This window comes from Martes martes, assembly GCF_963455335.1.
Source record: "Martes martes genome assembly, chromosome: 1".
Lineage (NCBI taxonomy): Eukaryota > Metazoa > Chordata > Mammalia > Carnivora > Mustelidae > Martes > Martes martes.
Window position 1 is genome coordinate 94334880 of NC_137888.1, and position 15159 is coordinate 94350038.

At 40.4% G+C, this 15159-nt stretch overlaps 1 protein-coding gene across 1 annotated transcript in view; it reads right to left on the minus strand.

Moving 5' to 3' along the window:
* Nucleotides 1-15159, minus strand: part of PLD1 (phospholipase D1) — a 194295-nt gene that overhangs the window by 97338 nt on the left and 81798 nt on the right. Inside the window, exons 4-8 of the mRNA XM_080828133.1 lie at nucleotides 13886-14031; nucleotides 13561-13666; nucleotides 12259-12324; nucleotides 3933-3991; nucleotides 2594-2686 (exon numbers count right to left, since the gene is read on the minus strand). Coding sequence (XP_080684259.1) covers nucleotides 2594-2686; nucleotides 3933-3991; nucleotides 12259-12324; nucleotides 13561-13666; nucleotides 13886-14031 — 470 coding nt within the window. The remainder of the gene's footprint in view (nucleotides 1-2593; nucleotides 2687-3932; nucleotides 3992-12258; nucleotides 12325-13560; nucleotides 13667-13885; nucleotides 14032-15159) is intronic.

Genomic DNA, 15159 nt, shown 5'->3' on the forward strand with positions numbered 1-15159 from the left:
TGAGGGCAGGGATTTTGCCTCCTTTTTACAGGAGCTAGGGCACAACCCAGCAAACATTAAACACTCAATAAATGACTGCACGGACTAGATCAAGGCTTCCATTTCTTGAGTCGAGGTCTCAGGTTGGTTGGCCCACAAGTCTACTCTGAGACGAGGTGGTAAGTCAAAGTCATTTAAAAAGGGCGTATTAGGGAGTTATTAGGAACCAAGGCAGGGAAAGAGGAGGAGGAGCAGGAAAGGAGCCGTCAAGGATATGTTGTGTTTGCATGTCCTTTATCGTGCGCAGTTGGGCTGCAAACCCTTCAGGGGCCTCTGGAGACAGTGCAGAGCTTGTAGCAGAATCACCCACCAGAGGGCTGCCAGGGTCAGACTCCCGCCAGCTCCTGGCTAAGGGCTGCTCCTGGGGGTCGTGAATGCTTCCAGTCTGCTCAGCATGCACGCAAGCAGATCCGCATGGCCCAGAGTGTCTGCAGTCAAAGGCTTGCAATGGCTTGCCTTTGGAACCCTCGGGACTGGCCCCCAGCAGCTAGCTGCCTTAGCCGAAGCCGACTGGGGGTGTGTGGGGGTGTAGGGGGGGGCTGCTCAGGAGGAATCTGCACCAGGGCCCTACTGTGTGCTTATGTAAATTATAGCAGTTTATTTGAAAACACACATTTTCTAGTATACTACTTCCTTTTTTGTTTTAGTAAAACAGTTTTACTGGAACACAGAAATTTTCAATTTTCTCTATCTCTTGATCTCCTCCCTATAATTTCTGCCATCCTTTCAAAGCTGAGATAATGAGAGCATGACTTCATGGTGTTTTATTGCTGGTAGTGTACCTTAACTATGTTTAAAGGTAAATCTTAGTTCAGGGTTTATATATTTTTAATATATACTTAGCTCAATTTCATATGTACACAGAACTGACAGAACTTTTTCAAGGCTGGGGAAATAATGTATACTTCTCAATATTTTTCCAAAATTCCAGTAAAATATTATTATTAACAAACAACTATTGTTTATTACATTCAAAACATTGTGATAAGTGCTTTGAGGACACAAATAAGAATCAGATGAGAATACTGACTCACAGGAGTCTTTGGTTGTGTAGGATACAGGATTTGAATTAAAATTTTCTGTCTATATCACACAGCACATTATACATCCTCGCAAATGTAAGTCTAAAATTATCATCCCTGAAGTCTGACAAATTTTTCTTTTTTTTTGTTTTGTTTATTTTTTAAGTGTACAGTTCAGTGGTTTTTAGTATATTTGTAAAGCTGTGTACCATTACCACTGATATCTAATTTCAGAATACTGTCACCACCCAAAAGAAACCCCATTTCCATTAGCAGTCACTTCCCATTCTCCTCTCCTCCCAGCCCCTCAAGACCACTCATCTACTCTGTCTCTAAAGATTTGTCTTTTCTGGACATTTCATATGAATGGAATCATATAGTATGTGGCCTTTTGTGTCTGGCTTTTTCACTTAGCATAATGCTTTCGAGATTCATTCAGGACATAGCATGAATTAGCACTTCATTCTTTTTTTCATTAAAAATTTCTAAACAATTTATTCACATACTGTAAAACTCACCCTTTAAAAGTATATAGTTCAGGAGTTTATAATATCTTCAAAAAGTTATACCACCATATATCTCCATCAACCCAGAAAGAACCCCTCTCCCTTCATCTTCATTCTTTTTTATGGCTAAATAATATTCCACCGTATGGCTACCACCCCTTTGTTTAACCATTCATCGGGTGATGGACATTGGGTGGCTCATATCTTTTGGCTATTCTGAATAACGCTGCTATGAAGATTCTTCTACAAGTTTTGATACATGCACATTTTTTCAATTCTTTTGGGTAAATACCTAGAGTTACCATAGCCCCCGGTAATCCCACTTCCTATGTTTAACATTTTGAGAAAGTGCTGCACTGTTTTCTAGAGTGCCTGCACCATCTCCTATTTCTACCAGCAATGTAGTAGTGTTCCAACTTTTCTACATCCTTGTCAACAACACTTGGTACCGTGTATCTTTTTCATGATAGCCATCCTAGTGGGTGTGAAGTTGAACCCCACTATGATTTTGAGTTGCAGTCCCCTTACGACTAGTGAGGTTGAGCTATCTACTTGTCCTTACTGGCCATTTGTATATGTTCTTTGGCTGACCCACGAGTTCTATTGCCAACCAGGTTTTTACATATATAATAAAAGTTTGCACACTCTAACTGCAAGTCCAGGTTTGAGTTCGAATGTGGACATTGATGCTGAAATCTGGAACTTAAGAGAATTTAGGGGTGCCTGGGTGACTCAGTGGGTTGAGCCTCTGCCTTCAGCTTGGGTTGTGGTCTCAGGGTCCTGGGATCGAGCCCTGCATCAGGCTCTCTGCTCAGCAGGGAGCCTGCTTCCCCCTCTCTCTCTGCCTGCCTCTCTGCCTGTGATCTCTGTCAAATAAATAAATAAAATCTTTAAAAAAAAATTTAAAATGTGCTCTGTTGTGACTTTCAAAAGATATAGAACTGATCTGTAATTGAAAACCAGTCTGTGAAAATTCCCCAAATATCCAGTTTCTTAAAACAAACGCATAGAATGACCAAGACCTACCTTTTGGACCAGCGGTAGCAGGCTCTTCCTTGGCCACAGCAATTCAAGCCTGGTATTCTGTGTCCCCCGGATCTTTTCATTATCATACCTTCTCTGAAAGAGACACCAAGTTAACCCAGGGTCTTCGGATTTCCAACTCGCACTTCGCTGATACAGCCTCACGACTTGGGACTAAATAAACTGTTTCATTCTCACATCACATTCCTCTCCTTCCTTCTTCACCCACACATTCACTAGGCTGGATACTCTAGTAGCTGATCTCTAAAAGCACCTAGTCGGATTGGAGGCAGCAAAAGTCTCTTTACACACACTGCAGGACTTCAAGCAATCCTAGCTTCTGGTTCCCTATCCTGAGTGTACCCTCCAGTCCTTGCGACAAGCTGAAAAAGACCCCGCACGTTGCCAAAGGCCCGCGCAGGGACGGTTCACCTGTTGTTGAGACCACTGGGGGTGCTCGCCCACCGGTTCCCAAATATAACTCATCCTTCTACCTACAGTTCTTGGACCAACCTATACCAAAGGAATAGAGCACAGCTCTTAGAGCTTTGGAAAGAGAAAGTCTTGATTTTGAAAGGTAGAACAAGACATAACAATACTAATGGCCTAACAAAAGGAAAAAATGAAAACCACTATTAACAAGGCTCTTAGCCCTAAAGAAGCTAAGTGCTCGAGCGCTCATTTTATGAAGGAAAATAATCATTAAGTAAATGTCAATCTCGTTACTAGCATAAATTTTACACAGTAGCATTTTTAATCGTGAAAATGAGTGATAAACAGCTAACTTTTATAAGTTATTAAAAAGAAGGGATTCGGTATATTTGATTTTTTAAAACTGAGCTATAGCTGATATACATTATACCAGTTTCAGGTGTGTAAGACATTAATGTGGTATTTGTATATACTGCAAAAATGATCACCTCAATACATCTAGTGAACATCCATCACTGTACATAGTTATAACTTTTTTTTCTTGTGACAAGAACTTTTAAGGTCTCTTCTCCTAGCAACTTTCAAATATACAACACAGTACGTTTATTTCTAATGCTTCCTCCCACATAACATATTTGCTACCTGTATGAAACACCCCTAACGTTGGGCCAGAGGCAACCGTACGTGCTGGAAGCACAAAAGAAAGGGGATGGGGCAGCTGCTACTGGTGTTCAATACAGCAAGGAAACACCGTGTATAAATAGATGCCCCGAGCGGCTCGGACTCTGTCGGGAAGAAAAGCAGCAGGTAGTAAAGCCAGTAAGATCTGTCCCCATGGCCCGCCGGTAAATCAAAGGGTGGTACTTATCAACTTTTCCTCTTCTCTTTAACATGCAACACTGGAACTTACATGCCCTTTGGTCCCAAATCATGGATGAAAGACAGCTGGCTTATGTCAAGGAATTCTGTCTGAAAAAGAGGCCAAAAACCCATACTTTAGGAAGACAGAAAGAAAAAAGAAAAATTTATACATTTGAAATAAAAACCAACAACATGCATTAGATACCCGTATGTGTAAACACATCTGGGGTACGACACCAAGCAACACAATGGCATTGCCCTGGAAGAACAGATCAGAAGTCTATGTATAATTAAGACACAACCAAGAAAGTGATGTGTGCTCTCAAAGGTAGAGACAGAATGCTCAAGAAAGTCACCAGGAGAGATTTTACTCCCCAAATTCTTCTGCGTGTTTGTTGTTGAGGAAGGAGGATTGTGTGGCATAGCGTACACACTAACAATAGGGTTGTGTGAAGGCGGTGATGTTGGTGCCAGGTTCTAAAAGGTGGATTAGGCTTGGTATGTGGAAATGGGAGATGAAGGGGGAGAGAGGACAAGGAAGGTGTACAAAGGTCATCAGGTATACAGTTGGGTTACAGTAAACAAGATGAAGAGAGTAATGTAAAGTTAAATGGTAGAATGGGTTGAAGGGAGTTTGGGGAGATCTTTGAACATCAGGAATACCAGAATATTTTAATACAAATGGAATAAAATAAGGGGTGCCTGGGTAGCTCAGTTGGTTGAGAATCCAACTCTTGATTTCATCTCAGATCACGATCTCAGGGTTGTGAGATCAAGTCCTGGCCATAGGCTCATGCTCAACGGGCAGTCTGCTCAAGATTCTCTTTCTCCTTCTCCCTCTGCCCCTCTCCCCACCCCACACTCTCTCTAAAGAAAGATATAAAATAAAATAATTTTATATACAAATAATATAAAAATAACTCTATTTTTAGTGAGTAGAAAAGGAAGAGAATTTCAGGCCCACCTTTACCTTATAAATTATGGGAAGATAAAAACTACAAATATTATGAGGACAACATCAACAGCTAACATTTACTGAGTGCTTAATATCTGTTGGCCCTGTACTAAGCATTTTTCATACATTATTCCCAGATCTCTCTGAAATAGGTGCTATTTTTCCCCTTGTACAGAAGAGGACACTGAGCTCTAGAGCAGGGATATGCAAACTTTCTTGGCAGAGAAGTCAGACATAAAAATTTTAGGCTTTGTGAATCATATACTTGTACTATTATGAAAAAAAAGCAGCCACAGATAATACATAAATGAACAAGCATGGCTGTATTCCATTAAAACTTAATTTACACATACTAAAATACAAATTTAATATAATTTTTATGTCACAAAATACTGTTCTTTTAAAAAAAATTTCAAGCATTTAAGAACATAAAAACTATTCTTAGCTCATAGACCATATAAAAATAGGCAGTGGGATCGATCTGGTCCATAGGCCATAATTTACCAACCCCTGGTGTAGAGATGTTAAATAAATTGCCCAAGATAGAGGCACCTGGGTGACACCATCAGCTAAGCATCTAACTCTTGGTTTCAGCTCAGGTCTTGATCTTAGGGTTGTGAGATCCAGGCCCAAGTCGGGCTCCGCGCTCAGCACACCGTTTGCTTATGATTCTCTCTTCCTCTCCATCTGTCCTCTCCACCCCCGCATGCACACGCTTGCTAAAATAAATCAATCAATCTTTTTAAAAAACTGTCCAAGATAATAGAATTAGCAAGGGATAGATTCAGAATTAGGTCAGACCAAACAGTTTCCTCAAAACAAAGCTGCAAAAGCAGTAAATCATTCGCCATGAGTATTAGATGAAAATGTGAAAGCACAAAGGGGAAAACCAATGGACATTATGTAATTCTCAGCATATGCAGGAGTTTCACCTCATGTATTACTTGAAAGAGTTAGAGTTGGACATTATTTGGCTCCCAAATTACAAAATTTTCCTTAAAAGTAGCCACAGTAGGCCCAGATCTACCAGTGGTTGTACATCATGTCAATAACAGCCTTAACAGAAAATTCAAAATCAAGAAGATATGCTCCTGGCATCAGGAAGCAGAGGGGAGACCAGATATAGAAAACACTCCCCATCAACAAAGTTCTGTGGGAAGAACCACAACAATTACATGTCAAGTAGTTACAGAGGAAGGTGTCCAGTTTCCAAACTGATTTGACTCCTAAGAAGTAATGGCATTTGAGCCAAGCTTGTAAATGGGATTAATAAAATGAAACCTAACAGTCGAGGCACCTAGGTGGTTCAGTGGGTTAAGCCTCTGCCTTCGGCTCGGGGCATGGTCTTGGGGTCCTGGGATTGAGACCCGCATTGGGCTCTCTGCTCAGCAGGGAGCCTGCTTCCCGCTCTCTCTTTCCCTGCCTCTCTGCCTACGTGTGGTATCTCTGTCAAATAAATAAAAAAAATCTTAAAAAAAAAAAAAAAAGAAACCTAATAGTTCTCCTTTAAAGTTTTATATATGTGATTGGAAATAATCTATTATTAAATTTGTAAGCAAAAAATTACCAATCTCTCACTGCTGTGAGTCACCCAATTAAGTGCTTCCAATTCTTTCTTAGGATTATTTGTAAAAATTCAGAAAACTTATTTTTAACACTTTGAGGAACCTTTGTACTGTTTTCCTATGACCCAGGAATTGCACTACTGGGTATTTACCCCAAAGATACAGATGTAGTGAAAGAAGGGGCACATGCACCCTAATGTTCATAGCAGCAATGTCCACAATAGCCAAACTGTGGAAGGAGCCCAGATGCCCTTCAACAGACAAAAGGATAAAGAAGATATGGTCCATATATACAATGGAGTATTATTCAGCCATCAGAAAGGATGAATACCCACCATTTGCATCAACATGGACAGAACTGGAGGAGATTGTGCTAAGTGAAATAAGTCAAGCAGAGAGAGTCAATTATCATATGGTCTCACTCATATGTGGCACACAGGGAATAGAGCAGAGGATCACAGGGGAAGGGAGGGAAAACTAAATGAGAATAAATTGGACAGGGAGACAAATCATGAGAGACTCTGGACTCTGGGAACCAAACTGAGGGTTACAGAAGGGAGGGGGGTGGGGGGATGGGGTGGCCAGGTAATGGGTATTAAGGAGGGAACATGTGGTGATGAGCGCTGGGTGTTATATGCAAATAATGAATTGTTAAACACTACAACTAAATACTTATGATGTACTGTATACTGGCTAACTGAACATAATAAAAAAATTAAAATTAAAACATTAAAAATTAAATTCAGAAAGACATGGGGCACCTGGGTGGCTCAGTCCATTAAGCATCTGCCTTTGGCTTAGGTTATGATCCCGGGGTCCTGGGACCAAGCCCCACATCAGGCTCCCTGTTCAGCAGGAAGACTGTTTCTCCCTCTCCCTCTGCCTCTGCCCCTTCCCCACTAGTGTTTTTTGTCTCTCTTTTCCTCTCTCTCACTTACTCACTCTCAAAAAAATAAAGATAATCCTCAGAAAAAAAGTCCAGAAAGTCTTAAAAACCCCAAATCAAATATATCTTCACATTAAATTTTTTATAAAGATTCTATGAAGACTTTACAGTTCATTCTTGTATAAAACATTGTGATTCAGTACCATATTTTTAAAATCTGATCTGTGGAAATGCTTGTTATTAGAAGTGACACTGCAGACTCTGAACACAGAATCCAAAATGTTTTAAAACCCTAAACCATAACTTCTCATTTAATCTCTAGGGAGCAGAGAGAAAATGTCAATCCTAGTTTACACTGGAAGAAACTACTACAGAGGTGTAACTAATTTATATGCAAAGCTACAGAACAGTTAAATGGAAGAACAGGAAATGAAAAGCAAAAATCAAGGAAACCATTTATCTAATACCAGGATAGTTTCTTATTCACATGGCTCTTATCATCGAGTTGACAGCAGAAGTATTCTTTGAAATAATTCAGAAATCATAACTTCAAAATATAATAAAATTGCTAAGTGTAAAAAATTTCATCTAAATAAAAAATATGTTAGTAATGCAGAAATTTAAGGTGGTGTACCAATATAAAATTTAAAATTATCCTAATCACTTTAGTTCAACTAGGGAGAGATTTCAAGAAACAACTAGCCTTGTTATAGATTAAAAAAAAGAATCTCTGGCAATATGTGCTCTAATACAGATTTATCAGATTAAAAGTAAATGTGGTAAGGTCAATTGAGAGGCAAACCCAAATAACACAATGTGAAATTGTACAAAGACTGTGTCGTCCACACTTCTCAGTGCATCCTGAGTGATAACAATCCATTCTCTATTTGCCCAGATGAGTGAGTCCCAAGAACATGAATTTAATGATCAGTTTAGCTGGACAATATTCCACAGGGCTGACTGATCTCTTGAATAATGTATTAATCAATATTATTTTTCCAACTTGTGAGAAGTACAAGTAAATGTTAGGCAAACAGGGAAATAAAGTTCCAAAGACAAGGGGCAAGCAAGTAGCCCAAGGGGTAACAACAAGCCCTGGAAATTACCCCGCAATCATGCATTCACAGTGGTTCCTCTAGCTCATCTTTGTACTAGAAGGGGAGGGGGTGTTCAGAGGCCACCTTGATGCCTGAGGCAGCAAAATGCCCAAGCAAGTGCCCCAGCGGGAAATTCGCGGAAGCAAGGGAGACAAAAGTGCTGGGTTGGGCAGTGCTCTTCGGGGAAGGGTAGGAGGTTGGCTCACTTACTCCAGGAAAGCCTGCCTTCCAGGTCAGACAATGAACACAGCCCCAGAGAAAAGAGAAGACATCTCATCAGTGGAGGAAACAGAGAGGCCGGACTCTCTCAGCTCTTAAGAATCAATCATGAGGGGCACCTGGGTGGCTCAGTGGGTTAAAGCCCCTGCCTTCGGCTCAGGTCATGATCCTGGGGTCCTGGGATCGAGCCCCACATCGGGCTTTCTGCTCGGCGGGGAGGCTGCTTCCCCCTCTCTCTCTGTCTGCTTCTCTGCCTACTTGTGATCTCTGTCCGTCAAATAAAAAAAAAAAAAAAAAAGACTCAATCATGAGAACGACAAGATGTCCCTTACTTTGCAGGCACAGCTGTTTAACAGCACAGCTTCTCCCCGTTGGCATGGAAACACTGTGGGCATCTTCATTCACCTTTACCTATTCTTCCCCTCAAACTGAATTCACTCACCATATAAAACAAGGGAGGGGTGAACTCAGTATTGTCTGTCTGTGGAATGCTTATCTTCAGATTCCTTACTTCCCAGAGGGTGATTAGCTTGAAATCACCCTCTTGGAGGTAAGGAATCTGAGTTACCACAGTCAAATGTCAGTCAAACCGGAAGTTAGCAATAGCATCCTGTCAACCTAGGATGCTACTGGAAATGATGCGTTCCGTTCCCTTTCTAGATTTTAATCTTCAGCTGGAAAAAAGGTACATTTCCTGTTCCTTTTTTTCTTTTGAAGATTTTGTTTATTTATTTGACAGACAGAGATCACAAGTAGGCAGAGAGGCAGGCAGAGAGAGAGGAAGGGAAGTAGAATCCCTGATGAACAGAGAGCCTGATGCAGGGCTCAATCCCAGGACCCTGAGATCATGATCTAAGCTGAAGGCAGAGGCTTTAACCCACTGAGCCACTGAGGCACCCACATTTCCTGCTCCTAATGACTCTTCCTTTAAATTCCCTGCAAGCCATGCATTTTCCAGTTACTAATTAAAATGCTCCCTGGTGGGTTCAGTATTAGAGCTAGCACTAATACAACTTAGAATATAAAAGGAATTCTGTTTGAGATTTTGTATTTTGTATGTTACAATTGAGTAAACACATCCCTTTTTTAAAAACATATTTATGCCTTGAGCAGAGTGCAAAGATATGTATCCCTATTTTACAAATGAGTAAAGAAAACAGAATGAATTACCAATAATCTCTGAGGGAATTATCTGATGTTAAATCCACTAAAACACTAAGATGACATGTTTTTCAGAACCTCAAGTAGGAAGAAAGGAATTTAAAAAGTTATACTCCTGGAAAAAAAAATTCCTGATCTAAATACTAACTTAACCAATGACCATAGGGGGGGAAAAAAAACTGTTCATGTTTGGTTTCATTGAAATTCTATGGAAATTAGAGATGTGATCCTATCTGACCCTTGACCATGATCCATGGTCTCTGGCCTAAAGACCTAAATTAACTTCTAATAAGCTTGTTTTACAGTTAAAAAGTATAAATTAATTATATGTGACTGTATAAAAATTACTTTTAATATGATTTTACAGACAGGAGTTTTAATATTTCTCACAATTATCAAAGGATACACAAAGATGCCAATCTAATTTCACAAATATGAGGCAAAAGCCTGTAAATCTACTCTCTAGGCCAAATTACATTACGTGACAATTTAATAACATTAGAAAATTAAGATAGATTGAATTATATCTTATGTCTGAATCATTCTGGAGAATTCCATTCTTAGGGTAAATAAGTAGCCATCAAAAATGTGGGGTAACATATTTGGGTCAGTTGAGACCAGGTTTTCCCTTTTAAAGGAAATGTTTAGAAGACATTCTAGAATTTCTAGATACAATATGGCTCAACTCTGGAAAGATTTTCATGATTAGAAAATAAAATGAACATTTAAGAAAATGTACACATTTTTTAATCAACATAAGAATCCAAAATGTAATACTATACATAGAAAGAGAAGACTAAACTCAGCAATTACTGTTCCAAAGCCAAATGAAGTAGCACCAATAAAGTCATAGGCAGGCAGAAGAGTAAAACAAATGCAAAACCATCGCATACTGGTACTAGCACACATTTAAATACTCCTCAGTGTATGTGACTTCAGAGAACACAACAGGAAACGGCATTTTTAGCCGTAGCAATGACCAGTTACATAATCGGAAATAACAGCAGTAACATCCTTACTCGTTACACTCTCTCAAAGATGCACGTTCCTGAGTCCTAGAAGGGAAGAAATCTCTCCCATCCTCCTCCTCTTGAGAGCCTCTGGTTGGACCCAAGTTGCCGGTTTTCCTGGGAAAACTCCTCTAGGATTAGGAAACCACATACGCTCCTTCAAGCCCACCAAATGGAACAGTGCAAGCTGCTGCAGAAGGTGGGCCATGGGCTCAGCCCCAGATCATTTGTGCTTGGGGGGACCAGGAGACAGGGTGGGGGCTGGTCCAGCCTCCAGATAATACCCTGGCAGGCAGCAAGATTGCAGCGAGTCACCAGAAAACTCTGAAGGGTCAAGGAGCTCTTGCTCCCTCTCCTAACACAGAAGCCTTCCTTCCTTATTTCTTTTCTCTTTTTTTTTTTTTTTAAGATTTTTTTATGTATTTGAGAGACAGAGAGACCAAGCGCACAAGTGTGGGGTGGGGAAGGAGCAGAGGGGGAGGGTAGAGAGGGGGAAAGACTCTTAAGCAGACTCTGCCTTGATGTGGAGCCCCATGCGGGCCCGATCACAGGACTCTGAGATCATGACCTGAGCAGAAACCAATAGTCAGATGACTAACTGACTGAGTCCCAGGTGCCCCTTCCCTCTTTCTGTTGAAGTATTTAAGTAATGGCATTCTCTAAACTAGAGGCCACATTTAGTAAACCGTGACTGCCTACTCTTAATTTCTGCCCCTATACCATATACATACGTTCAACCCCCGAGCGGTATAGTTTCTACACACACAGACGCAAAAATACAATAACCCAGGACGTTCTCAGTTATCTGGACTTTTAGATCATTGAAGTTTAACCCTTTAAAAACATGCCTTCAAGGCCTCTAGAAGGACTGACCTTACTGTTTTCTGAGAACTTCTACAAAAGCCTACTCCTTCCTGCTTGGCACCTGTAGGCCTCCCAGCTGCTTCTAAGCCCCACCTCATCTTCTCTCTTATTTCCCCAGAGTTTTTTTCTCCCGCTTGCTTTTCCCATGCTTCTCACTTTCACATGAAAAGACAAGCCCTTCATAAGCATCATGGGCCAACCTGATGGCCAACCAAGCAGGACGCTCTGTATAAACTTTGGGTATTCGACTCTGCTCAGCTGTTTCCTCACTTACTACTCAAGTGTTTTTTCCTTCAGGGTTAGAAATGCTTTGGGGCATTATTCTGGAAACCCGAGGAGACAAGGACGTCGATTTCTAGATAATGTAGCCTGGAGCAGAGTTTCAAGTTTGTTTAAATCTCCTGTTCTAGACACATTAATTTATATATGGTTTTTTAAATAGCATCACCATGAACTAAATTATTGCTGTTGAATCAATTTTGCGCTCATTAACTGTAACCTGAGGAATACCGGAGAAGTGGATACAAGCACTTCTGTTAATAAAATGCTCCAACATTCAGCTGACAACTTATGATTTTATAAACTATTTCAAAGTTTAAGTCACTGAACAATACTTACTGTCGCATGGTAGTTTCTATACATGGGCATTTTTAGTAGCTTTGTCAAATAATCTTCTAGTTGTTTCTGTAACACAAATACATTAGATGAGAGATAACAGTGACAGGGATGTGATCATTATCTCATTTTAACTTCTGCAAACTTATTCAATTCTTTACTTATATTATCACAGGAAAGGAATCCTGAATAGCATTAAAGAGTTATTTCCATAGTACCCCTGAACCATTTTTCAAATTCCTTCTTGCTATTTAATGTTTTGCATGCTTCTGTCTTTTAAAAACTGCTGACAAGATCCAAGCTGTATATTCTTTTAATCTTCTGTAGTTACTAGCACAAGACTTGCCCATGGTAGAGAGTCTAAAGGCATTTGTTGATTTTATTAAAACACTGAATTTCCTTAATTATAACACTGAATTTACTGGTGGATATACTACTGTTTTTTTCACAGCTGTTTGGGGGGCAGAAAGGGCAGGGATAGGTTAAAAAAAAGGAGAGAGAGACTTTCTCGTAAGTTGTACCCTGATTTCAAATATGCTCAAATGCGCGAGGGTAATGTCCATCACAGTGACTATGATGATGTGTGTGGAAGCACTAATTGTTAAAGCCACAGCTTCTCATTTTCAACTGCATTCATGGAAGTGCACACAGAAACCCCACACTGTCTTGCAAAATATTTGTTCTAGATCCCTAAAAAGATTTCATACAAGAGGACAACTACACAAAGAAGAAATCAAATATTGCTTTCAGAACATAAAAGTTTCAGATTACAGAACAGAACTGACGTTTACTTGTTAACTTTCCAGCAGAAAAACTATCTCCTCCCCTGCGTGTCTCTGCATCACTGGGGCAGAGGACCGGGGCCTCAGGCTTCTGTCCTACAGCTCTCTGACCTGAAGGGCTCCCCCCACAGTTTGGGAATGAGACCTCACACAGATTTAGGACAAGCTACTACAAAGCCTGGAGCAAACAGAGGGAAATATAGGTTTTTAAAAGAGTAGATCTCAAAACACTCAATGATGAGCTCAATCTTGACTCACAATGAGCCCAAGGAAGTTCCTGCTGGGAGGAAGCTTCTTCACAGAACACTCCTCCTCCTCAGGGACATACACCCTCCCCAGGTCAGAATGGCCTGGGGAAGAAGGACTGCCTAACAAGTTGCAGAGAAGCCAGCCTGGGTGAGGGGTCTCGGGGCGGGGCGAGAACAGTTGCAGCTAGCCCCCCAGCCCCACCCCTCAGGAGCCGCCAGGTTTCTATAGAACTACAAAATTATATTACGAACAGCAGAAGACTGGAAGGACTTACCCTTCTGCCAAAGAATTGTTCTTCTCTGATCATGTTTTCAGAGGAACGGGGCAAACTTGGCATCTCTCGAGGCTCTTCTTTGACGTTCTGTCTTCTAAATGTGTGCCTAAAACACCCACACATTGGAAACATTTATTATTCCTTTTAACATGATTCTAATATTACTCTTATAAAAGCTTTCATAAAATGGTTTATTTTTAGAAAAGCCTATTTTAATAGAAAATATCCACTGACAATGGACAAGCTAACCCATAATATCGATAAAATATTCTTTCCACCCAACTTGTATACTGGAGTAACTTTATAATTATTCTGAAACAGTTACCTTCTGGTGGGAATGGGGATTCGGATAAAAGCTTTGTACTTGAGCAGCTCTCTGTGAAATTCTTGAAAGTGTTTGAATTTCCTCTTAACTTGCCACTTAAATTCCCCATGTGTTAATTCAATAGTGTAAAGATTGATACTTGGCACCTACAGTGATCAATAAAAATGATTGATATTTTAGATAATAATAAAAACTCTAAAATCTCTCCATGAACTATAGCTAATTAATAAGTAACTTAAATTTGGCTTACATATTTTGGATAAGTACTTAAGCAAAATGTTTTCTAAAACAACTGATTACAGAAATAACATTCCCTTAAATGTTCACCTTATAATATACACAAAGACCAACTCTGAATCACACCAAAGACAAACTCCACAAATCATACTGCTCTGAAAACACACACACACACACACACACACACACACACACACACCCCTGAAACAAGAAACCAGGTAAAGGAGACAATGAGTGAGGACCCTAATTAATTATCAGCAGTAATTTTGCTTGTCCAAAAGTATAAGCAGAGAACAGACAACTGGAGTGGGGTGAGAGGAAAGCTGGAGGAAATGGATTCCAGGAACACGATATGATCTTAGCCCACTTCTGCCCTTTGCAAATGACATTAATGTCTTCTCCTGCAACATATTCCAAGGTCTATCCTTGTCTACAACATCTCCCTGCCCTGAAGCATCACCAGTCACCAGCAAGGTATAGGACGATTAGAGGGAAAGAAGCCCAAGATTTTCCTACACACAAAATACTTTTCCCAATTACTTAACTAAAATGAATCCCCACTTAAAATTTTTAAAAGATTTCTTATTAAAATTCAAAGATATTGACTACTGAATTATTTCAATCAGAACAACTAACTGATCTGGGGGATAGTTTTGATAGAGTACAAAGTGTCAGGAGACTGAAGGATGTTTATAAAGCAGAGGAGCAGGGCGCCTGGGTGGCTCAGTCGGTTAAGTGTCTGCCTTTGGCTCAGGTCATGATCCCAGGATTCTGGGATCAAGCCCCATGTCAGGCTCCAAGCTCAGCGGGGAGTTTCTCCCTCTCCCTCTGCACCTCTCCCCTCTCATGCTCTCTCTCTCTCCCTCTCTCTCAAAACAATAAAATCTTTAAAAAATAAATAAATAAATAAATAAAGCAGAGGAGCAGAGGAGATCTTGAAGGAAGGTCTGTGAGTTTGGAGGGCGGGGCAGGGAGAAGGGGGATGGGTAGGGCACTGGGCACTCTGGTCCACCTAGAGGACAGTGGCCTCTGCTGGG